Raw genomic sequence first — 21,957 nt, forward strand, 5'->3', positions numbered from 1 at the left:
TATCAAAATCGCTCCGCTTTATTCTTATCTTCAGTTTCTTTCTATGTAGTATGTGGTATATCAACACTGTAGGATGCATGCATAGACTATAGCTTGGACCCAGATCTACTGCTCTCAAGAGTAGACGACAAGACGGAAGATGTATCAGATGGCGGCGCCATAGGTCCTGTATCGAAGCCTTCCTCGCCGTTGAAGTGCCTGCCATATCAATCCATTAGTATGGGGACTTGTGCATCAGAATGAAAGGGAAAGAAGAGAGAACTCACCATCCACGCTCAGCACCACCACTCAAGAAACTACAATCCCCATTCGAGACGCAGTCCCACCCACCACCAACACCGCGACCATTCACCCAGTTCGGCACACGGGGTGATCCACGGAAAATGTTCGTCCCTCCAGCAAGATCCCCCTCTTCTCCCTCCTCACCTCGTTGAGTATGCCCACTCTTCCCCGTATCAATATCTATTCCCCCACCCCTCCGGCGAAAAGTACTCAACCCCGCCGTAAAAACCGCAAAATCCTCCACCGAACTATCCTCCGGCATGCATCCCGTCAAAGCCCGTCCCATGGCAATAAGTGGCGCAGCATGCGAGCAGATCAAAAGCGACTTGTTGGTGCGTTTCTGCGGTGGGAGATCCGCTTCGACCGCGGTGATTTCGGCGTCCACGTCGGCGATTATCCCCTCTAGTGCGGTGGCGAGGCGGTTGTGTAGCTGCATTATTGTTTCGCCGCGCGTGGAAGGGTAGAGGAGCGGTTTGTAGGTTTCTTTCTCGGGGTGGTGGACCAGGGTTGGGAAGTGCTGGTGTATCTCTGCGGGTGTCGGGTGGGAGGGGTGCTCGAAGAAGGTTGTTGGGCCGAACCATTCTCTTTATCGTCTTGTTAGCATATATAGTAGAATTGGTATATGAGACAGTCTGGGGGAGAAATGTATGGTTGGGTGGGTAATTGGGGGAAATACTAACCCAAGTCCATTCTCCAGCCTCACATCCAACACAGCGCCCTCCTCTATCCCCTCCTTTCCATTCCCTTTAGATCTATCATGCCCCTGCTCAGCAGCAATCCGCATCAAAGCCTCAACAGACGGCTGGATCGTCTCCAGACACCGATAAAACGGACTAGAATATACCCTAAACGGCTTGGGATAGAAATCCGGCGCGGCCATGTGTGCAGCCAGCTCATGCGACTGTTTCACGCCATAAGATGTTAATGCTGGGTCGGCCGGGTTCCCTGTCGGCGTGGCAAATTGGGCTTTGTATTCGCCGGTGCGGAGGTCGATTGTCCAGTTGAGACGGTGCTGAGGGATGAGGGTTAGGTTTGCTATTCAGGTGTATAGGTATATATCTAGATGTATAGGCAGGTAGGTATAGACTTACGCCATGGCGAGTGAGGTATATGGTGTCTAGCGGCATGGTGAATAGAGGTGAGAGAAGCCAGTATGAACATCGGTCCTTTTTTGCGGGGATGGTGTATAGGGTGGCAGAATACATGGGCGGTGAACTGGGGCCTCGGTAGTCCGGCTGTACAAGTCTGAGAGCCCGGACTGCTACGAGTTACAGATGGTCGGTCATCTACTACTTCTCCTACCTTCATTACCGAGAAAAGAAAGAAAGAAAAAAAGCCAAGAATCACCTCGCAGTAGATTCGACACGAGCGACCCATGTGCTCTTGTAAACAAAGGGGGGTATAATACTCCACAGGCTACATTCCCAGCACCAGTCCAGCCCGATTCAACAACATAAAAACATCATGCAAAAGCGATGAATGAAAAAAGAAGGGTAAACTTTTTCAATTGGGGTTTTTTTTATCGCAACTCAACTCCATCTAGTAGAAGAAGCCGAGGAGCTTGCCAGCAACGTGCTTGCGGCGAGCCTCCTCGTGGTCCATGATACCAGCCGAGGTAGTCAGGACGACGTAGCCGAACTGACGCGAGGGCAGGAGCTGGACAGCCCACTTCTCGATGTCCTTCAGCTGGACGGGGTAGCGAGGGTTGATGACACCGCACTTGTTCAGGCGGCCGTTCAGCTGGATGACGATCTTGCCGGAGCGGTGGTCGTCGACCTCCTCGAACTCGCCGATGTAGCCTATTTAAGTCATCATGTCAGTATGTTGCAAAGATTTAAAAGTCGCCAAATACAGAAAAGCGCTTCGGAAACATGTAAGATCTCCGCCATTTTAATATTTCGGGCACTTAAAAGGCAGACGTCGTGGGATGTTGAGACCGGCCGCCTAGTTATCAGCCCGAGGGGGCCTTTTTATTTCCGAAGCGCTTTTGTGTTTTTTTTTTTCCTTTTTTGACGAAAAGAAAAGAAAAAGAGAGACGTGAAACGTACCGTGCTTCTGCATGACGGTGAGGAACTTGACGATGACCTTGGACGAAGGCCGGATGAGGACCTGGCGCTTGCCGGCCTTCTCGGCGTTGTTCATGGCGTTGAGCGCATCATTGAGGACGGAAGTCTTGACCATGGTGGCGGTTGGAGTGTCGAGATTCTCAAATCGATCGAAAAGGATATTAAGATATGAGGTATCTGTTGAGTGTGCGGCAACAGGAACACCCGGTAAAGGGCATTCGCATTGTGCCAGTCAAAAGTCAGCCACCAGTAGTCTTCGAGCGTAAAGAGTGCCCCTTCAATTGACAAAGGAGTTCTTCAGCCCGTGCCGGGTTGGGAGAAGCGTATCATGATGCACCCGGAAGTGCACATGATTGCTTACCCAGACTAGCTGAGAGGCCTTTGCAGGGGAAGGGCGTAACACATACCTCGAGCGAAACTTGTCGGTCGGGGGTGGTTGAAGTGAGTGAGTAGCGGCTTGAGAGAGAGAAAATGGAGATGGATGGGGGAACACGGGTTTTTCCGCTCTGTGTGTTAGGGCTGCAAGCCCTTATCCGCGTCACGTGGGGATAAGATAATATGTGCCTCAGGCAATACTATGCGAACAGCCCTTTCGGTGATCATTGCTAGTGGTGTAGAAAAGTAGAATATCCAAGTTTACTACAGGAACAGCTTGATGCATTGGCGGATAAGACCCGCCTTGCTGTTTTACAAATCTTACATTATTGGGGCCGTCGCCCTAGCTTGGGCTTCTCTATACATGTGTCCAGCAGAAAGTAAAAAGGAAAAGGATAGTGTATACGTGGAGAGGAAGATGAGTACTCGAACAAATTTTTCATGACAGCGACTCTTTTGCGGAAAGGGGGAGCATAAGACAAGGGGAGGAAAGGGGGATACATGAATTCTTGGGCTACATGACTGGCAATGCTATAGTATGCGGGGGGTCTTTTCTAATTAAAACAAAAAACAGGGTAGAAAGATTCAGAAAGGGGAAGGGGAAATAAAGTAGAAGTGTATCAAGAAGAAGAAGAAGAAAAGGGGCCTGGGGAAAGGGGAGGGGAGGGGAGGGGAAGGGGCGACGGATCGCTTTCGTTCGGATGGGTGAATTGTCATCAGGGTGTAGCACGGGGGAGGAGCAAGTGCCAGCGAAAAGGTGATAAGAGGAAGACCAAAGGGGGATGAAAGCGAGGTCAAGGGGAATCTCAAGTCGTGCAGGTGGAATGGGGAGGGGAGAAGGGGGGATTGGTGACAAAAATAGCCAAACGTTCAGGCCAGTCAGCCCCGATATGCAGCCGACTGACTTGTCTGTATATCTCGGACCGGTCGACTCGAGGTTGGGCCAGCGACACACAGGAAGTGTGTTTGAACGTCACTTTCCGCGGTCCCGACGACCAGAGCGCCGCTACGTGCGGCGGCGAGAGGCAGTGGGAGCCACTGGATGAGTGAGCATCATATCTATGCCATGGCGTTCATGTTGCCGGTGCTCATGTTGATCTGGCGCTTGACCTGCTCACGGGTCCAGCGAGCGGTCTCGATCGTCCGCGCGCTGAAGTGTCGGGTTGTGCGGGTCTCGCGGACCAAGGTGGTGACCCAGTCATTGCGGAAGTAAGCAGCGAGTTCGCCGTTGGGGAAAGCATCGGCGAGATCACCAATCACGCCCATCGAGGATCGCATAAGACCTTCGCTTCGGTTACCCTCCTGGGAGATGTTGTGGAGAAGCTGGAAGATGGACTCGACAAAGGGTTGGATTTGCGTAACTGAGGAATTATTAGTCTACTTGCAGTGGCAGAAAGGGAAAAGCATGAAAACTCACTTTGAGGGTGACCCTTGTAAGAAAGGAGGATACCACCCCAGGCATCCATGATACCCTCGCGGAGGGAGACAATGTAGTCCACCATGTCGTATGGCAGGTCAGAGCTGGTAGTCACAGAAGACGCCTGCTGAAGGACCTGGCCGACGACGGGCAGGTAGGTGTCAAAGTTGGTTCCAATGGCTTGGGCAATATCACCGAAAGTCTCCAGGATGGCAGGCTTGAGCTGGTTGGTAGACGTGCGAAGGATGTTGAGCAACAGGTTCATGAAGGTATCGCAGAAAGGCAGGACCTTGTCGTTCAACGCACGCGAGATGTCACTGACGAGACCGATGGCCATGGCGCAAATAGCGGGCTCGTCCTGGTTGCCCAATGCGTTGTACAGGAACGGGCTGAACGATTCCATGTACTTGATGAACTGGTCGTCAAGAGCACTGGCAACAGCACCGACCGTGGCGAAGACAACATCGGGCACGCTCGACTTGGCACCAACAGTGTTGAGAACCTGAAGCATCACGCTCATGATGCGGTCCGATTGCGGCTTGATCTCGGTCTCCAGACGTTGAACAATAGCCAGAATCACACTGATCAAGCTGGTCTGCATCTCCTCCAAGAGGATTCGGTCCTCAGTACTGACGACCTGCTGCTGCATGGGAATCGTGTGCTCCAGACGTTGGATAATCACATCCGAAAGACTGGCCACCATGGGCAGACTGTCGTTGGCGGAGTTGAGAACGAACGAGTTGAGGACTTCATATCCGGCGGTACGGAGCTGATTATCCGCATCTTGACGCTCAGTGACTGCCAGAAGTGACTTGATGCTGTTCTCGAAGTGCTTCGACAGAGGGTTGGTCTGCGAGCCAGCGTCACCAGCGAACCGATCGGCCACATTCATAAGAGCCCAGCAGCAGGAGCTGGCGATCTTGGGGGTGCTTGCCAGACCGTTGAAGAGGCAAGAGATCAACGGCTGCAGGTGAACATCCGGGTCGAGGACCTCGGGGCAGCAGTCGCACACGCGACCCAGAGCGTACGCAGTAGAATCCCGCACCTGCACCGAGCTATCCTCCATCATACCCAGAAGCACCGACAGGGCCTGTTTGATCAAAGGCTCCAGCGTATTGGGCTCGGGGCCCTCCATGATGGCACCAAAGGAGGCCACGGCGGCATCCCGACGGCGCCAGTCCTCGCTGCGAATGTTCTCCTCGACAAAGCCCACCACGGGCTGGATCACATCACCCTGCACACACTGAGCGTAGAGCTGCAGTGCCTGGTAGGCGGCACGCGACACGTTGTACTCGTCGTCACCGGCATCCTCGTCCTGGCGGCACATGGCCTGCAGCAAAACAGGGAGAACCTCGCGAGTCGCGATGCGAGCAAACCCAAAGTATGGCCGGGTCTCCGAGCCTTCCTGTTGAGCCTATATGATCAAATTAGCTGGGGGATCAGTCAGGCATAGATTCGAGAGATCACACATACCACCGCGTTATCGTCCTCAATCGCAATCTCTTCCTCGCAAACGGTGCACCAGAACTCAATGGCCAGCTTGGCCACATCTTCCTCCTCGCTCTTCATGCCCATAATGCTCAAGCCAAACAGAGCCTTCTCCATGTAGAAGCGCATCTTATCGTAGTACACGCCCATGATACGGTTCAAGCAGCCAAACGCGCCCGCCTGCACACGGACCTCCTCGGCCTGAGTCGCCTCGCAGACGACCTGCATAATGTAGTTGCGCTCTCCCTCGTTCTCCATGTTGGAGCGCACGAACTCCACGGCGTCACTGAGCGCCGCAATAGCAGCAAAGCGAACATCCATGTTCTGCTCCTCGCGGCGAGCGCCCTGCACGACGGCAGTCAGGATGGCATTGGAGTGTGCGGTCAAGCTCTGGCGGAGATCAGGATCTTGGGACTCGCAGATGAAACCGATAGCAGCCAGCGACGACTGCTTCAGGGCGTCGGTGCCGCTGGCCACGTTCTGGACCAGAATACCCATCAGATCTTGCCACTCATTGCGAGGCAGCTCGATCGCGGCGATCGAAACAATCAGCGTCGCGGCGGCATTTCCAGCTCGGGTATCAGCCGAATGCAGGGTCTTGAGCGCAAGCTCCTTCACCTGCGTCTTGGTCTCGGGGGGGATCTGCTGGACCCATCGCTGTTGCACCTCGCGCAGCTTGGCTTGATCTCGGAAGGTGAAAGCGTTCTTCAGGGCGATACCCGCAGCGACTCGGATGTGGGCGGGGCTGCTGTCGTTGGCGAGCTCCTGGCCCAGGGTGATAAGGTAGGCAGCCTATATTCCAGAAGTATTAGCAGTGTTTTTGTGGTCAGTAGGTGTATCACGTACAAAGTCGACCTCCGCCGCGTGAGCGAGTTGCTGCTCAGCATTGGTACGTTCCGCCGCGTCTGCAGGCAGCAAATTATTAGCGAGGGGTTGTCCGCCATCTCGTGGAACAAGAAAAAGACTTACCTGGCGACAAGGTGCTCTGCAACACCTGGCGGGCATCCATAATGTGCAAAGACGAACGCGAGCAGCGTCGAAGTGGGGTGTGGGAGAGAGAAGGAGGAGGGGATAAAAAAGGGAAAAAAGGATGGGGAGAAAAGACTTGTCCCTCTAGCCTTTCCCGGATTCAATGGAGATTTCGAACACGAGCAGGCACGCAAGTCACAGTCCACGAGGGCAGGGTGGGGGTGGAGAGGAAAGGAGAGTGTTGGAGTGGGAGGTGAGAAGGGACGGGGTGTTTTTGTGGATATGAGGCATGCACCAGAGAAGCCAAGTGCGCCTGGGATGGACACGCCGGGAAGCGGAGACAGAAGGTGGGATCGAAACAAAAGTCGAGATAGCGAGAGTGTGAGTGGCCAAACGACAGAGAGGGAGCAGTTGTTTACGCCAGATTCGACGCGGTGTGGGAGAAACAAACCGGACAGTTCAAGGGCACACGATGGGCAGAATGAGGTTGCAGGCTGCTGATTGGTGGGAAAGGGAGCTGAGTCAGTGATTATGTCATATTATGCCTGAGGCATGAAATGACATATTTGCCAGTGAAGATGTTGAGATGCGTGATAGTCAGTGGAGTTGGTCCAATATTGACGAGATTCTCAGAATAGGGTCGCTCGTGTATATGGAGGGTGATTCGTGTCCACCAGTTGGCCCTGTGCCCGTCCGCTGTGTGCTTGTTTTGATTTTCCAGCTTATAGAAGCGCCCACGGTGCAGGCTGTGGCCCCGGCGACAACAGTGGAGCCTGGAAGGAATCACTGTCGACAGAATGGAGTGGACACACAGAATAATACTAGGTGTATTCCAACCCCGAGACAAATACATATAGCAAAGGCTTTTATTCATCAATCCCATCCTCATCCTCCATAGCAATACTACTCCCCCCTTCCTCCTCTTCCTCAAGCACCAACTCAGACTCCAAATCCAGAACCTCATACCGCATTGCATCCCCATACAGCACACAAACCGCATTTCGATCCTTCCGTCCATTGACATCAAGATAGACAGGTCTAGACTTAGGCCCCGATACAGGAAATACGTGCTTGATGATGGCCGCGTGCGGGGAGGAGAGCGAGGAGAGGTCGAGGAGGGTGGGTTGGATGGTGGGTGTGGGGGTTGAAGAGGTGCTGTCGCAGTCAATGTAGGAAATTGCTAGCGATTGGGGATCGGACTCTTCTTCTGCGTGGGATTGGAGGGGAAGGGGTTGAATGGGGAAATTTAGAAGGTAGGAGGATCCTTCTTTTCGGAATTGTTAGTTATCAATTGGGTACTTGGGATACAACCATGGCTGGGGTAATAATGTGGGTAAAAGGTAAAGGAATAGATGGATGGACGTACCGCCGGAAGCCCACAGGACCATGAGCGTGTCGTCGTCGACAAATTGCAGTTGGCGGATCTCGCCTTGTTGCAGGGAGAGAGCGGCGACGGCGGTGCGTCTTGTTGAGCTGACGCCGTTGACAGAGTCCAGCACCACGCGGTAAATGTAGACTGGTGGTAAGGGCATCATATCAGCAACTCCTCGAGCTCAATAGAAGTATTTGACCAACCTAGGTATTTCGAGGTGCTCGACCGAGCAGCAATGTATGTAGAGCAAGGATGTCCTTCTTCGGCATCCTAGCGGAGGAATCAGTGGTGTGTATTGCGCATCAATACAAGAAAAACTCACCTCGTGGCAGATCGTCAGATCTGCAACACTCTGATCACAGTCCGAGTGCAGCGCAAGAGGGGAGCGATGTAGAATGCCCCTCCGCTGCGTCAAGGCAATCTCGCCGAAGACGATCTCAAACTGCGTCCCCAGCCGCCTCGTCAAATCGTTTAGCTGAGGCGCATCGACCGCAGTAGCATCAGCGCCCTGACCCCGACTCTGGCGCTGCTGCTGAAGAAGCGATTTGAACGTATCATAAAACGAATGGTCATGGCCATCTGGAAGCCACTTGTCCGTGGCAGGTGGCGGCGGCTTAGCCACGCCGACCATGGGAAGTTGGCGGATGAAATTGCGCAACTGGCTCTTTGTCAATGCGCCGGTGATATACCGGACCGTTGGGGGCACGTCCAGCAGGTCACGCTTGTCCAGTAGCTCTTCCTGGGTCTGGGAGAGTGCTTCGCTGTTTAGGATGTGGATCTCGAGTTGGAGCCATCTGGAGAAGGCGAGGAACTCGGTCAGTTCTTCGTTGGAGTGCGTGATGATCTGGTGGGCCATTAGGTGGAGACAGTCGAGTGTTTCGACGATGGCGTTGAGCTTGGGTGTTTCTAGACCGAGGACGTCGCTGAGTTTGTGGAATTTGGACAGGCCGATCAGTCGGCTGAGGAGGACTTGGCTCCTCTCCAGTGCGGGCAAGAGACATTCATGCGTCAGGCGGCGGATGTTCTCGTACCCGCCAGCAACGGCTTTGTCCCATCGCTTGTGTCCCTATAGATTTATAAATATTTCCGTCAAAATATTGGGCAAGGGGACCATACTCTCTCTCCAACGATGTCCACCAGAAACTCCTTCATCGGCTCGAAGCAATGCCCCGTAACAACGAGATGATAAGCCGCCGTGATGAAATCACAATGGCACTTTTCCTGCAGGTCTTCATTGACACTGCGCAAGAATCTCGCGGGAAGTTCTTGGGTATTCTTCCACTCGAGCTCGATCTGCCGCTGCACCTGGCCGATATACCGGAGCAGGTTCTGGAGCTGGGTTGTCTTGGAAGCAAGGAGAGACAAGTAGCGACCCGATCGTGTGATGAAGCGAAGATCCAGGGTGACAAGGTTGAGGGACGATGCCGACGCCGCCAGCAAGGCATGCGTCGAGCTTAAGGGATGCGACGCATGACGAAGAATATTGCACGAGCCCGGCTGCCCAGCCGAATCGGCGATGGGGAACGAGCCAATCTCGAAGCAGTCGAAGATGCGCAGATGGACAGTACCATCATCATATCCGACAAAGAGCACATCCACCGAGTCGCTGGTATCCTTCGCGGAAGAATGAAAAATGGCATCGATCGACGCGCGGGAACTAAAGAGGTCGTCTTCGCTGCCCGTCGCCGGCAGGGTACTCAGTTTCGGCAGCGAGCTCTCGATATCCATCAGGGCCAGTTCGCGTGGCAGATCCGCTTTGATCAGCGCGGCCGCTTTCGACGTGTGCACCGATGAGCTCAGCAGATCCTCGATGGAGAGCTGGCCCGCTGAATTGCGCAGATGCAGCTCGGCCGCGTGGCTGTCGGTGAAATTGACCCCCCAGCCCAGACACGTCGTCTTGGGGGAGGGCTGTGCCGGGATGGAGCTAGGAGCATCGTCTTGCGCATAGGTCGGGTAATGGTGCACCGTCTTCCCGCTATACGAGCTGATGATGCGCACCGTCCCATCTCCACACGCGACAGCAAGTAGCCGACCTGTAGGCATCGTCAGCATCACTCTTAAGGAGAACAGCAAGAGAGAACGGCAGATAATTCATCTCCAAATCCCCCACTCGTACTATACAAAGGGATCAATTAGACTCACCATTCCCCTTCCACGCCAACGCCCTGATCTCCCCGTCCTCCTCATCCTCGTCAAGGTACGGGTCCCCGCCAAACGAGCCCCCGAACACGCGCTGCCCATTTAGCCGGAAAATGCGCAGCTCCTCGTCCTCGGTGGCCAGGGCGATCAGGTCCATCGTCGGACAGTACGCCAGCGCGCGGGGCTTACATCTGGCCGGTAGGGATTTTTCCCCAACGGGGGGAAGCTGCGGACCGTGTTCGGCCATTTTAGTGGGTGGCTGTGAGCTGGATCAAGCCATGATCGGGAGAATTGTGATGGTTGATGGTTGCTGAAGATGTGTTGATGCTGGTGGATACCGCGAGGCTTGGCGCGTGGGCGGCAGATGAACAACACCGGACAGAATACTTCATCTATACGTTCGTAGCAGAGAATAGGATTTCACTTTGGGATTGGGTGTTTGATTAGAATTTTAGATCCGTGAAATTGTAAACTGCATGTCTGTTACAGTTTAATGGTGAAAAGAGTGAAATATATATCTTGGTCAGTCCATACTGCCCTAAGATCTACCGAGATCAATTACCATTCAGAACTTCTTCACCCCAAACAAGAAAGTTAGGTGTTGATGAATACAATGTATTTATTGCACAGTAATATCCTCCACTCTAAAATACCTATACACATTCACAACACCCCAGCGACCAGCGCCAGAAGTGGTGCATAAACAAATAGTACAACCCCCCCAACCCAACCACCTAAAACGGCTCCCCATCCATCTCCGCCTGAATTACATTTTTCAGATAGCTCAACTCATCCATAAGCTCCTGCATGGTGGTCTTCCCATGCTCCGCCCCACCAGGATGCAGTGACGCCCCGGCAGGCCTGGGCCTCAGCGACCGAATCTCGCCCAGCTGCGGACTATCGCGAATCGTCTGCTCAGCGGCCCCAAACTCCCTCTGCTGCTCCTCCGATAATATCATCGGGGATGCGCTCCGACTGCGCGCGAGCGCGAGAGCCTGCATTGATTCGATGGCGCTGAAGAGCGCGGCGTGTCGCTTTGGGTTGCTTTCTACTTCGTCGAGATTCTCGATGCCCAGACCCGATACGACATCGACGTCGAGGTTGGCTGCTTCGGAGAGAGAGACTGCTAGTTGCAGGAGAGAGGAGTTCCATGGTGGGATGTCGTCTAGTGCCGAGTTGGGGGACGAGGGCTTGGAGTGCACGGTTAGGTGCGGTGTGTTTGGGTCGGTGCTTGTTGCGAGATCGGTGGGGACAGAGAGATCTGGTGTTTTCCAGGTGCTGGCTGTTTCCAGGGCGGGAGATATAGGACCACCGTAGATGCGGGCTTTGTCGTGGGTTTGGTCATCGTGGACGGTCGACGCGGACCTCACGAATCCGGGCGAGGTGTGCTCCTCTGTATCGGTGCTCCATTCGGAGAAGCGGCTTTCTTCGGCCGCAAAGCGCGACTGCGTTGAATCCTCAACAGTCGTCAGGCTGGAAAAGTGGCTGCGGAGCACCTCGGCATTCATCGCCTTGTCCGTCTCGTCGATGGCACGCACCGCCTCGTCCATGACAGATGACGGCGTGTTCGGGAGCGTGGGCAGTCTCTTTTCCATGGTGTCCACGCGCGTCGGGGTTGACTGACCGCCAGAGGACCCATTGGAATTGCTGGGCTGTTTGGGCTGCTTGGGTTGCTGCTGCCCGCCGGTTTCCACGGTCAAAGCAGCTCGACCGGCATCCCCAGCACCGGCTTTCATTGCGCGACGAGTTTGGATCGTGGCTGGAACTGGTGTTTCTGGACCGACACCATTCCGATGCTCGTCCACCGTGCCATTCTGCAGACGCGCCAGGCTCTGCGCATTGACCTGCTGAACGGGATCGGGTCGCTTGGGGGTATCTTCATTGGCATTTCGGAACGCGGAGCGCGGACCCCGCGAGCGCGGCGGAGAAACAGACCGTGCATCCTTGTTCCCATTTTTCCTGCGAACTGCGCTGCTCGGTTGCGACACACTCCGGTGAACCATGTCCGCATTGCGCGGCGAGGCCTTGGTAGCGGCCGTGGCAGAACGCTGCGGCTTGGACGTGTTGAGCAGGGGCAGAGTGGGCTTTGGCGGCTTGCGCGGGTTCAGATATTTGTCCTCCGGGTTCATGGTTCGAATTTCGAGCTTTTCCGAACTGTTGCTCATCGACCGACCATGAGAGCGACTGTCGGGCAGGATGATGGGCACGTTCAGGACATTGACGGGCTGCCCAGGGAGAAGAGGGCATTTGGTGGTGACGGGCTCGGCTTCGTTGAAGTGTTCGACGTCGTCGTCCAGCAGATACTATCAATTCCCGCGCCATTAGTTTACCAGCCACTGAAAAGTAAATCGGAGACACCCACATAGTACCAATAGGTCGCCCCCATCTTCAACCCCCCGGTCCGCCACTGCGATCTATCATTCGGCGGCCCGTCGCCCATGATATCGGTGAAAGTATGGCACCCGCGCCATACACCGGCACCGACGCGTCGATCGCGCTCCATGGCATAGGGCTTGGAGAAATTATCCCATGACCCGAGCAGCTTGACTGAGCGGACATTGGGGTTGGTTGTGAGTAGGAAAGTCATGAGGGTGGTCGACAGCATGGACAAGAGAACGAGAGAAGGCGCTGGCCGAAACGAATGATGGCGCAGCAAGAGTTAAACAGAAACGCGGAAAATGCAAGCGATGCAATGCAATGCAATGTAAAGAGTGAAAAAAAAAAGAAACAAAACAAAGGAACGAAGGTATAGTACAGTTGATGCAAAAGGAGACGGAAGTGAGTGCAATGCAAGGTTAATATAGGCCCTCCGACAAACAACAAACAACGGCCGTTTCTAAATTTACCGATTGTTGTGATTCTCAGCTCTGGTTTCACGACCCTGGGCCATGACCCGAAACAACAACAGTGGCTGGCGGCGGCAGTGGAAGTGCCTCAGGAAGCGCGACGCTCGGGGCTAATGCCAGGCACAGTGCGAGCGACACGCCGGGCCAATGGGCGTGGTGGCTTGAGTGTGACGGGCGGAGAGTAGTGCCGGCGCTTCAGCAGGAACACGAGATAAGAATAGGTGAGACGGCGGTGTTGGCGCGACACGGTGAAACGGACCAGAACACAATCGAAGACCGGGAGGATTTGGGCGAAATAGTCACGAAAGAAGAAAAGTAGGCCAGCGAAGAAAGAAAAGTTGCGTTTTCCGCGATCGGCGGCGCGGGGGAGCTGTGACGAGTGCTGGGCCGATCGGAGGGACGATCAGGAGAATGATTTGGTGACGGGGGGCGAGAATAGGAGATGAGGAATGGCGTTCTTCTACTAGCCTATCACTCCGACGCATGAATTCATTCCCCAGCTAGGTCATTCAGGGGTAATTCTTGATTATTGCCTCCAACATGCCGGGAACCACTGGTTCGCAGTGGAGCCGAACGCAAGGTACGATCAACAGGGGTGACGAGTGACGTCGGTTATATACGAGGAGTGGCTGAGGACAACCAAGGAATTCATCGATACTATGTACCCATGTGGAAGAAAATAGAGCCCCTACACCCTCGTCCGATCCAACTTCTTATGCACCGCCCCAAGCACACACTTCAAGATCCCATCCGCATCCAGCGTCTTCCCTCGCTGCCCCCGCCAGGGCACTGTGTCAACAATATCCCGCATCGTCTGCCGGTGGCGCCAACCCCCTAAATCATCATCCAGCTGCTCCAGGTACTTGGACGCGCGCTCATCGTTCCCAATCTGGAAGAATTGTATCCCAACCTGCCACGGCAGCGCATTGCAGCCCGACCCATCCAGCCTGCGAGCAGCCTGAACAATAATGCTCTCCGCATCATCCGTAAACTCGCCGTCCGTGATAGCGATGATGTTAATCGGCTTCGGTTTCTGAGCGGCCAGCTGCGCCGCTAGCTGCACGTCGCCGCGACGGGAGGCGTTGATGGCGGCGTGTTCGAGGCGCTCGAGTTCTGCGAGGTGCGGAGTCAGGATGCTCGAGAGGCGCTTGCCGACTGGTGTTGCGCCGCGCGGCCGCACGCTGCCGAAGATTCGTTGGACCTGCGCGGCGGTGGTGACGTTCGTGTAGGCACCCTCGCTGGCATCGTAGACGCCCCGCGGTACCTCGCGGCGGTGGTTGAGGAAGAAGATGTCGATCCCATCGCCGTCGTACTGCGTGCAGATGGGCGCGATGGAGGCGATGGCCGCTTCGGCTTCTTGCCAGCGCTCGCCGCGCATGCTGGAGCTGTCATCTACCAGGAAGATGGTGTCGAAGTCCTTCAGGAAAGCGTAGCGCTCGTCGCCGTCGGCGTGGAGTTCGGTCGACTGGGGCTGACTGGGGCTGCTCGCGTTCGGTGTGTAGGGCGGCGGCGACCAGACTGATGATGATGATCCGGCGGAGCTGCGTGGGGAGAGCGAGCTGTCATCGCTGCGGCTCTGCCACCTGGACCACCGGTTGCCGGTCCTGCCGGGACTGTTGGATGGGGTTTGTTCGGACTCGCCACGGCGATGCATGAGCCGGCTGGCTGGGAAGGAGGACCACTTCGGTGGCGGGATGACTTTGGCAAGCATTGTTATGGTATGGATGTGCTAGGTAGGGTTGTTGAAAACTATAGTCTTGGTGACAGGAGACTGACTGCGTTCTAGAAGGTATTTGGAAGATCTTAGTAGACTCTTGGTCTCCCGGGACACATCCCCATCTTTATATCGTTCACAGCCTTCTCTCAGGGGGCCTCAGTATCGGCAATGAAAGGTAATAATGAGCCCCCTTGGAGTAACATGCTGAGGACATACTAGGGCTGAAACCAAGGCGGACTGAGGCTTGCCTCGAAGAGTTATTGATAAAGAGACTAATGACCATTGCCAGGGTGAGGACTGACCAGATCACCGACAGCCTCGTGTTGAAGATCCAAAACGGGTAACCATTGAGACGAGGCGGATCCGGTTTGGCGCCGCAGGTCTTAGCACAAAGCGGCAAATCAAGCGGTGGTCAAACGCCCCTGCACGCCTCTTACGGAGAACAAAGACGGGTAACCATTGAGACGAGGCGGATCCGGTTTGGCGCCGCAGGTCCTGGCACAAAGCGGCAAGTCAAGTGGTGGTCAAACGCCCTCGCGCATCAGAGCAAAACAGCCTTACGCGCTAAACTGGAGGATGTACACTCACTAACAAGGAGGAGAAGACGAAGAAGAAGTTAATTTGCTAGTTCGATTGACAACTATAAACGATTGGCTTCGTCGTTGTTCCCTCCGTGCGTAGTCGTATTTTGCCTGGGTGGCCCAACGGATCTGCGGAACGGAAGGCTGCACGACAATGATCCCTACCACGACTCCGCCCCACAACGGCTTACAAGGCGCAGCAATGGTATGAACTTTGAGCCTAAAGAGTGGTGTTACTTGATGACATACCTCATTAATCATTTGACCCGGAAAACAACTCCAGACACTTCTCCATCCTATCCACCCCCGAGTCCCAAAGCTAGAATGCAGAGCATGACGATATACAGACCAGGTACATAGGCGAAGCAGCACTGCGCCAGACGGAGGCTGAGCGCGATGCCAAGTAATGTACCCGAACCTCTGATTCTGGCACAGTTGAGTGGATGTTGGTCTTGCTCTGTCGGGAGGGAAACGAAGTCATTGAATCGAATCTTATTGTGGGGAGAGTGACACGCGGACAAATATGAGTTGGCTTGAAAGGAGCATAGGCATACATAAGTCGGCCCTTTATTTTGTGGGCCGAAGTAAAAGCTCTAATTATTTTAGTTAGGACAGGAAGTTTGGAACCACAAGGATTCGGAGTCAAGCTTTACCATACCATCAAAGGGAATAATCTTGGCCCTTTTAACACTTGCCCTTTACAGCGCTCGTATTAAGATTGATTGATAACGGACAAATTCATGGCTCTAATCGCTCTCACCACATCATTCCCCTTGCTCTCTCTCCATCGCCCATACCCGAACCCAAAGAGTCATTAGTGCTAAAACGCTCAAGAACATGCCAAATGAAGCCCACATCCTCCTCCGCACTCCTACAGATGTCGATATGAACTGGGTACCAAAACAAGCCATAAGCATAACAAACACAGCACCAATAAGATATCCACTGTATCCATTCATCCATGCTAAGCTCATCTGTTCATGGCTTGGCGACTCAGGAGGCGACTTCGGGGTATTGCACCTAACACCAATGACCCTAGCATCCATATGCTTACGCGCACACTTCAAAAATACGTGGCTCGGCAAGTCGGTTGGGCAGTAGTGAAAGCATGCATTAGATACTTGGACGGGTCCGGTACAGCATTCAGATATCTGTGTAAAAGGGGTTTCGGAAGGCCAGGTCACCGCGCACATGTCTGTCTTATTCTCGAACCAGCCTGGAGGGATGTCAAAGTTGTAGCTGTGGTCCGGTCTGCATTCATATGTAGAGCCTTCTCTTGGCTCTGCGGGTGGCTCGAGACTAGTCTGGTCATCTTCGCGCTTATCTGATGCTGTCATAATGGCGTGGATATTGTGGTCTTGGTTTCGAGAAAAGAGGCTTGGACCAAGCGGTTAAAATGTTGACAATGTAAGGTACAAGTCATGTAAAATCCTGTTCATGAGTAATGTTCTTTTGAGGGATGATATTTTATTGACCTGGTGTTACCCAGCTAGCATCGCAATGGTAATGCAGGCTGAGGGTCACTGGACTATTTATGTTTGTATTGGGAAATGCACGGACTTGAAAGGGCTGGCGGGGAACCTGGTTTTGATTAACGAATCGATTGCCACCATCTGCACCCTGCATAGAAATTCTACTAGTCGGGTTTCAGACCCTTGTCGAGCTGGGCGCGAATGGTGCTATGGTACTGAATATGACTGCAAAGCTCCCTAGGTTTGAAATTCAACTATCCATTTAGCACCTTCCATGGTCTGTCTATATGGACAATTATTTCACTTCATTTGCCCCATTTAAAGAACTACGAGCGCTACAATGTGGAGCTTGTGTACTGCACGCCCTAGGGTGAGATACCATCCCAACTTGTTGAGCTAAAGGAACAAATAAAATCTATTGCGTGGGGAATTTATATGCTTCTGAAGCTCAGAGAGTCCTCTGTCTCTCTTGGCAAAACAATAATATAGTATTTATCCTACCTACTATCCATTCGCCAGATGTCTTTGTCCCTACGGTATGGAAGAGAGACTGCCTAAGGCAGACAGACTAGTCCTTGAACAGAATATGGGTACGGTCAGCCCGAGCCGCAAGTCTCGGAGGATCTCACGTGGCTGTCTTTACCGACCATGGATAACGATACCGCCGCATGGATTGCCACTTCAGCCGATTCTATAGTCGCTACAGGGTATCGTGTTCTGCATCTTAACCTTTTGTCAGGTATACCGGCTCCACCAGCACTGTACAGCCTGCCGCTATACCTATTTTAGACAGTGTCCCAGGCTTAGATACAGAGTGGAATAACCCCTGGTCCAAACGTTGCACATCAAAGCGCGGGAAGCGAACGCCAAAGATCCCCTAACACAAACTCAGCCCCACAAGCGCTTACAAGGCGCAGCAATCATAATAACTTTGAACCTAAAGAAGGGTATTACTTCATGACGTATTTATCTCATAAATCATTTGACCGGGAAAAAACCCCAGACACTTCCCCATGCTATCAAAACTCCAGCCCCCCAAAGCTAGAATGCGACGATATACAAATTAGGTACATAGGCTGTGCAAAACAAGTAATTACACCGACGAAGAAGGGCTAAGCTCTTGGTACTCCCGATACTCCTTGCGTGTGATAAGATGATGATGCGGTATATGAAAGACCGAAAAGGAAAGCAGGCCCGCCGACCCAGTCGGCGGGTCAGCCGCATCGCCGTATATTTCCGCGGAATGGAACATGCCCGGGTCCGCGGACAGAATATCCATAACCGCCAGTGCCTGGTCGAGCCCCATTGAGTGCCCAATCATGGCAAGACATTTGACCACCCACCGACGCTGCGGATGATTCGGTCCCTCGACCATGCCGGCCAGAAATAGGGGCCAGAGCAGCATGAGACCGCCCAGGTAGCTCTCTGGTGGCATCGCGGGTGCATCGGCAGGGATATCTGAGTTGCAGGCGCCCAGGTGAAACGGGACACTGCGGCAAATGTCGGCGCCGAGGCGACTGGTGGTCGCGCGCAGGGACATGCAGTGCAGACGGAAGTCTTCGGATAAGAAGCTGTTGGGTGAGCTGCCAGACAGCTTGTGGACGTGCGATAGGATAAGCTCGCTGACGAGGATGCGTGCGTTGCGGTAGTTGGACCAGCAATTGCAGACCCAGAGCTCGGGGTAAATGTGATATTCGTTGTTATAAGGGAGAATCCCGCGACAGCGCCGCTCGAAGGCGCGGTTCAGCGGTGTCATGGTGTGGCTGGTATACGTAAACTCGGGTGGCAGAGCGGCCAACCAGGCGATGAGATCAGCTTCGATGGCACAGGCTGCACTTAGAACCTCCTGGGGATCAGTGATCGCTTTCGCGTGGATATCTGCACGAAGGTTCGATAGATTGCCGATGATCATGATCAGTCGATTGCCAAGATTATCCTTTGGCTGGAGGTACATGATGAGCCTTGTAGACTGCATTAATGACTCGGGCACCCGCACGTCGCGCTGGATACAACTGAGGATCTGCGAGTGGGTTAGCCTTGTCCTCGAAGGGGGATGGTACAGACACGCACAATCTGATATCTTAAATGCATGAACAGCCGCATCCCTACGACGGTCTCCAGCTGTTTCGACCCCCGGAGCTCCAGAAGGGCTGCGGCTCCACGAATATGATTTGACCAGCCCTCGATGCCCTGTGTAGTCCTCGATGTGACCAACTGCCGACGTTAGCTCTAAAACTAGCCTTTTTTTTTGAGTTTAAAATTTAAGCTTACTTCATATACAGACAGGAGAATAACCGCGCCCAGCGCCTGGTTCGTCTTGGCCTCGTTCGCATCGGCGAGTGCCATATTGACCAGCTGGAGTGCAGACCCATACTCCTGGTGCGCTGTTTGTCTTAGCGACGCCACGTTGCGAACCCGCGAGAGCAGGGCGCTGGCAACCGCCACGAGACTGGATTGCATAGCCTTTTGGCTCACCGATCCACCATCCTGCATGAGGAAATTGGACACGGAAGCCGTCATAAAAACATTCCCGGGGATGGCATTTGACTGGAGGAAGTAGGAGACAGCCTCTTGCTTCGAGGGTTCCAGAGTGGGCCGGATCATCAGCGGGGACTGCCGTAGCTGCAGCATCAGGAACTGGTGCTGGGGATCGGAGTTGAAGTCAAATTCAGACTCCGTGTCTGCCACCGACAATGCGGTGATCTCCTCACTGTCCGCTAAGGACAATGTGGGGTCAGTGGTGCTCGGGGAAGCGTTATTATTCTGATCTGGGGAAGCAGTGCGAGGCGACCGGGACGACGTTCGGCGTTTCCTAGAGGCCGCCGCAGAAGAGGCCGGAGAAGCAGAAAACGAAGACTCCGCCTTCGCCTTGCGCACGACCGAGTTGCTCTCGTCGCGGAACATCAGCGACAGCTCATCCCGATACCCGGGGCATTCCCGGCGGGCCCGTGAGCATTGCGAGCAAGCCGGGCGAGCCTGGTCGCACCGGATCTTGCGCGTGCGGCACTGGCCGCAGCCTTTACTGGGTTTGCCACAGTAGACCATGCTATGTGAACATGCGGCTTTAGCAATAATAATGGTGATAAAGCGGCAACCACTGCGAGAGTGGGAAGTTCCGGACAGAGGAGATCCAGGGCTGAGAGACTTGGTCCGTGCACCCTAAACCCAAGACAGACAGCTGTGCGAGAATAAGCGTTTTTCATGTATTTGGGTGGGGATTCGACTGCGGCGTATAGATAACAGGGAAAACAGAAGGCTGTGCATTCTCATAGTCACAAAGAATCCAGAAGAGAGAAAAAGTGGATGGTGTTAAAAGTGTGTGTTCGGGGCAGTGCACAGGAAGCTGGATGGGGCCAATGTTGAGTCGGGGGTTTTTTCCTTTTAAGGATTTTACCCTCTCCATCTGTAGATCTCGATACGCATAAGCAACGGTCACACATCCCTGTTGATGCTTGTCTCTCAGCTCTAGTGATTCCCGATATGCCAATGATACTCACAAACGCGAGCTCGTCGGGGAATTTAAGTCTTTCGTTGATGAAATTAATTCTTAGAGACATGCGACTATTCTCATCTACCCAGTAGTACCACCTCTCATAGTCATCGCCACAGGTGGCCCTCACCTTTGCAGGCTAGGGTTGAAGAATCCTTTGAGCCCTTAAAAACCTTAATTCGAGACTTTTGATAATAGATGCCGTGGTGCCGTTCTCATTTAATTATTCTGCCTGAGGGAAAGATCGGTAGGGCTGTGTACCGCTTGGTCCACCAAGCCGCTAAACCCAAATCGGGATACAGTGCGAAAATATACATTTTTTGTATACCTCCCTGGTTGGGGGCTCAAGATGAAAGCAGGCAGGCAGGCAGGCAGGCAGCGATCAATTGACATATAAAAAGCAAATGGAATCCTCGTGTATTCTCAGAAGAACAGAATAACAAAGAAACTCCAAAGATAATCATTCATCATGGGTTCAGTCAGCTACCGCAACGGCATCTCCATCCTGCAATTGATCGTCTACCTGCCGTCTTTCTTCGTGTCCACCTTCCTAGTCTTCCGCCATGGCTTCCGCGGATCTTCCGGCTTTTTATTCCTTACTATCTTCACCATTGCCCGTATAGTCGGTGCATGCTGCGAGCTGGCGACCATCAGCAATTCCTCAACGAGCCTCTTTACCGCGGCCGCCATTTGCAGTTCCGTCGGACTGTCTCCGCTATTGATGGCATGCTCGGGCATGCTCTCTAGAGTGTACGTTTTCCCTTTCTATTTTATTTCCATGACTTCGTTCTCTAACAATGTTGGAAATAGAAACGAATCTATCAAAAACACCAGGTACCACGCCGTCCTCCCCGACCTCGCTTTCAACTTCTTCCGCATTGTCACTATCGTTGCCATGGTCCTCAGCATAGTGGGACTGACAAGCAACATGACCGTCGAGGGCTTGGAACACCCGGAAGTCGAGGTCAAGGTCGGCACGATCTTGTACCTTGTCTGCTGGGTGATCCTGATGGCGTTCCTGGGACTTTTCTACTTGCAGCGCTCCTCAGTTGAAAAAGGCGAGAAGCGCAACATGGGAGCCGTGGCCATCTCGGCGCCCTTTTTACTTGTGCGCGTCATTTACGTCGTACTGGTCTGGTTCGTTGACAACGGCATGTTCAATATCCTTAGTGGAAACGTGACTGTGCAGTTGGTCATGTCTGTGCTTGAGGAAATTGTCGTTGTTATCGTTTGTATAGGGGTTGGGATGACCTTGAAGGTTCGGGGCAGATCTACACCTAAACATGAGGAGGCCAGGATGCAGGGCCATAGGCTACAGCGTCAGTGATATGTCCCGCGCTGCTGAGAGTGGAGTTTTCTAGATGGTTGTCTTTCCTGCGAAGTTGTATAGATCCTTTTGTCTATTATTTAGCGTCTCATGTCGTATGTTCTCGATGTTAAAGCTTCAAAAAATGCTTCAAATATTGTAATTTTGGGCCTCCTTCTGCCCAACGTTACAACTACAAAATTGCTATTTTGGTCAATTTTCATTAACTAATTCATTCACAAGATCCCGGCTGTTACTATGACAGTTGCCCGGACCAGATCGAGCCTTGGCAGCTGTCTATCGATCTACAATGCTGTATAGAAGTAAACCATGCATGCCACCACGGACCGTACTTTTTGCCGTCAAGCTGTCTACGCGCCCAATCAGACGAAGCATATTCTCCTACGAAGGGTCAAAAGACACAAACAAACGGGCGT

At 53.4% G+C, this 21,957-nt stretch overlaps 8 protein-coding genes across 8 annotated transcripts; 1 reads left to right on the forward strand and 7 right to left on the reverse strand.

Annotated features, from left to right (window-relative positions):
- Positions 1-86: 86 nt before the first annotated feature.
- Positions 87-1,409, reverse strand: PFLUO_LOCUS1099 (uncharacterized protein; the record flags this gene model as incomplete). The annotated part of the gene is made up of 4 exons (XM_073778105.1): positions 87-198; positions 267-866; positions 963-1,294; positions 1,374-1,409. The coding sequence occupies 4 exons, from the start codon at positions 1,407-1,409 to the stop codon at positions 87-89; spliced, it is 1,080 nt and encodes a 359-aa protein (XP_073635193.1).
- Positions 1,410-1,821: 412 nt separating this feature from the next.
- Positions 1,822-2,463, reverse strand: PFLUO_LOCUS1100 (40S ribosomal protein S22; the record flags this gene model as incomplete). Its single annotated transcript, XM_073778106.1, has 2 exons — positions 1,822-2,081; positions 2,331-2,463. 2 exons carry the CDS (start codon positions 2,461-2,463, stop codon positions 1,822-1,824), a joined length of 393 nt encoding a protein of 130 aa, XP_073635194.1.
- A 1,319-nt stretch (positions 2,464-3,782) lies between these two features.
- PFLUO_LOCUS1101 (karyopherin Kap95) lies at positions 3,783-6,637 on the reverse strand (the record flags this gene model as incomplete). Its single annotated transcript, XM_073778107.1, has 5 exons — positions 3,783-4,084; positions 4,141-5,554; positions 5,614-6,420; positions 6,475-6,533; positions 6,598-6,637. 5 exons carry the CDS (start codon positions 6,635-6,637, stop codon positions 3,783-3,785), a joined length of 2,622 nt encoding a protein of 873 aa, XP_073635195.1.
- An 826-nt stretch (positions 6,638-7,463) lies between these two features.
- Positions 7,464-10,355, reverse strand: PFLUO_LOCUS1102 (uncharacterized protein; the record flags this gene model as incomplete). The annotated part of the gene is made up of 6 exons (XM_073778108.1): positions 7,464-7,804; positions 7,964-8,113; positions 8,173-8,239; positions 8,292-9,035; positions 9,086-10,002; positions 10,112-10,355. 6 exons carry the CDS (start codon positions 10,353-10,355, stop codon positions 7,464-7,466), a joined length of 2,463 nt encoding a protein of 820 aa, XP_073635196.1.
- A 487-nt stretch (positions 10,356-10,842) lies between these two features.
- PFLUO_LOCUS1103 (uncharacterized protein) lies at positions 10,843-12,713 on the reverse strand (the record flags this gene model as incomplete). The annotated part of the gene is made up of 2 exons (XM_073778109.1): positions 10,843-12,411; positions 12,471-12,713. 2 exons carry the CDS (start codon positions 12,711-12,713, stop codon positions 10,843-10,845), a joined length of 1,812 nt encoding a protein of 603 aa, XP_073635197.1.
- Positions 12,714-13,642: 929 nt separating this feature from the next.
- Positions 13,643-14,665, reverse strand: PFLUO_LOCUS1104 (uncharacterized protein; the record flags this gene model as incomplete). Its single annotated transcript, XM_073778110.1, has 1 exon — positions 13,643-14,665. The coding sequence occupies one exon, from the start codon at positions 14,663-14,665 to the stop codon at positions 13,643-13,645; it is 1,023 nt and encodes a 340-aa protein (XP_073635198.1).
- Positions 14,666-17,817: 3,152 nt separating this feature from the next.
- PFLUO_LOCUS1105 (uncharacterized protein) lies at positions 17,818-19,769 on the reverse strand (the record flags this gene model as incomplete). The annotated part of the gene is made up of 3 exons (XM_073778113.1): positions 17,818-18,744; positions 18,795-18,938; positions 18,996-19,769. 3 exons carry the CDS (start codon positions 19,767-19,769, stop codon positions 17,818-17,820), a joined length of 1,845 nt encoding a protein of 614 aa, XP_073635199.1.
- Positions 19,770-20,683: 914 nt separating this feature from the next.
- Positions 20,684-21,541, forward strand: PFLUO_LOCUS1106 (uncharacterized protein; the record flags this gene model as incomplete). The annotated part of the gene is made up of 2 exons (XM_073778114.1): positions 20,684-20,964; positions 21,025-21,541. The coding sequence occupies 2 exons, from the start codon at positions 20,684-20,686 to the stop codon at positions 21,539-21,541; spliced, it is 798 nt and encodes a 265-aa protein (XP_073635200.1).
- Between the last annotated feature and the right edge of the window lie 416 nt (positions 21,542-21,957).

The sequence above is a fragment of the Penicillium psychrofluorescens genome (assembly GCF_964197705.1).
Source record: "Penicillium psychrofluorescens genome assembly, chromosome: 1".
Lineage (NCBI taxonomy): Eukaryota > Fungi > Ascomycota > Eurotiomycetes > Eurotiales > Aspergillaceae > Penicillium > Penicillium psychrofluorescens.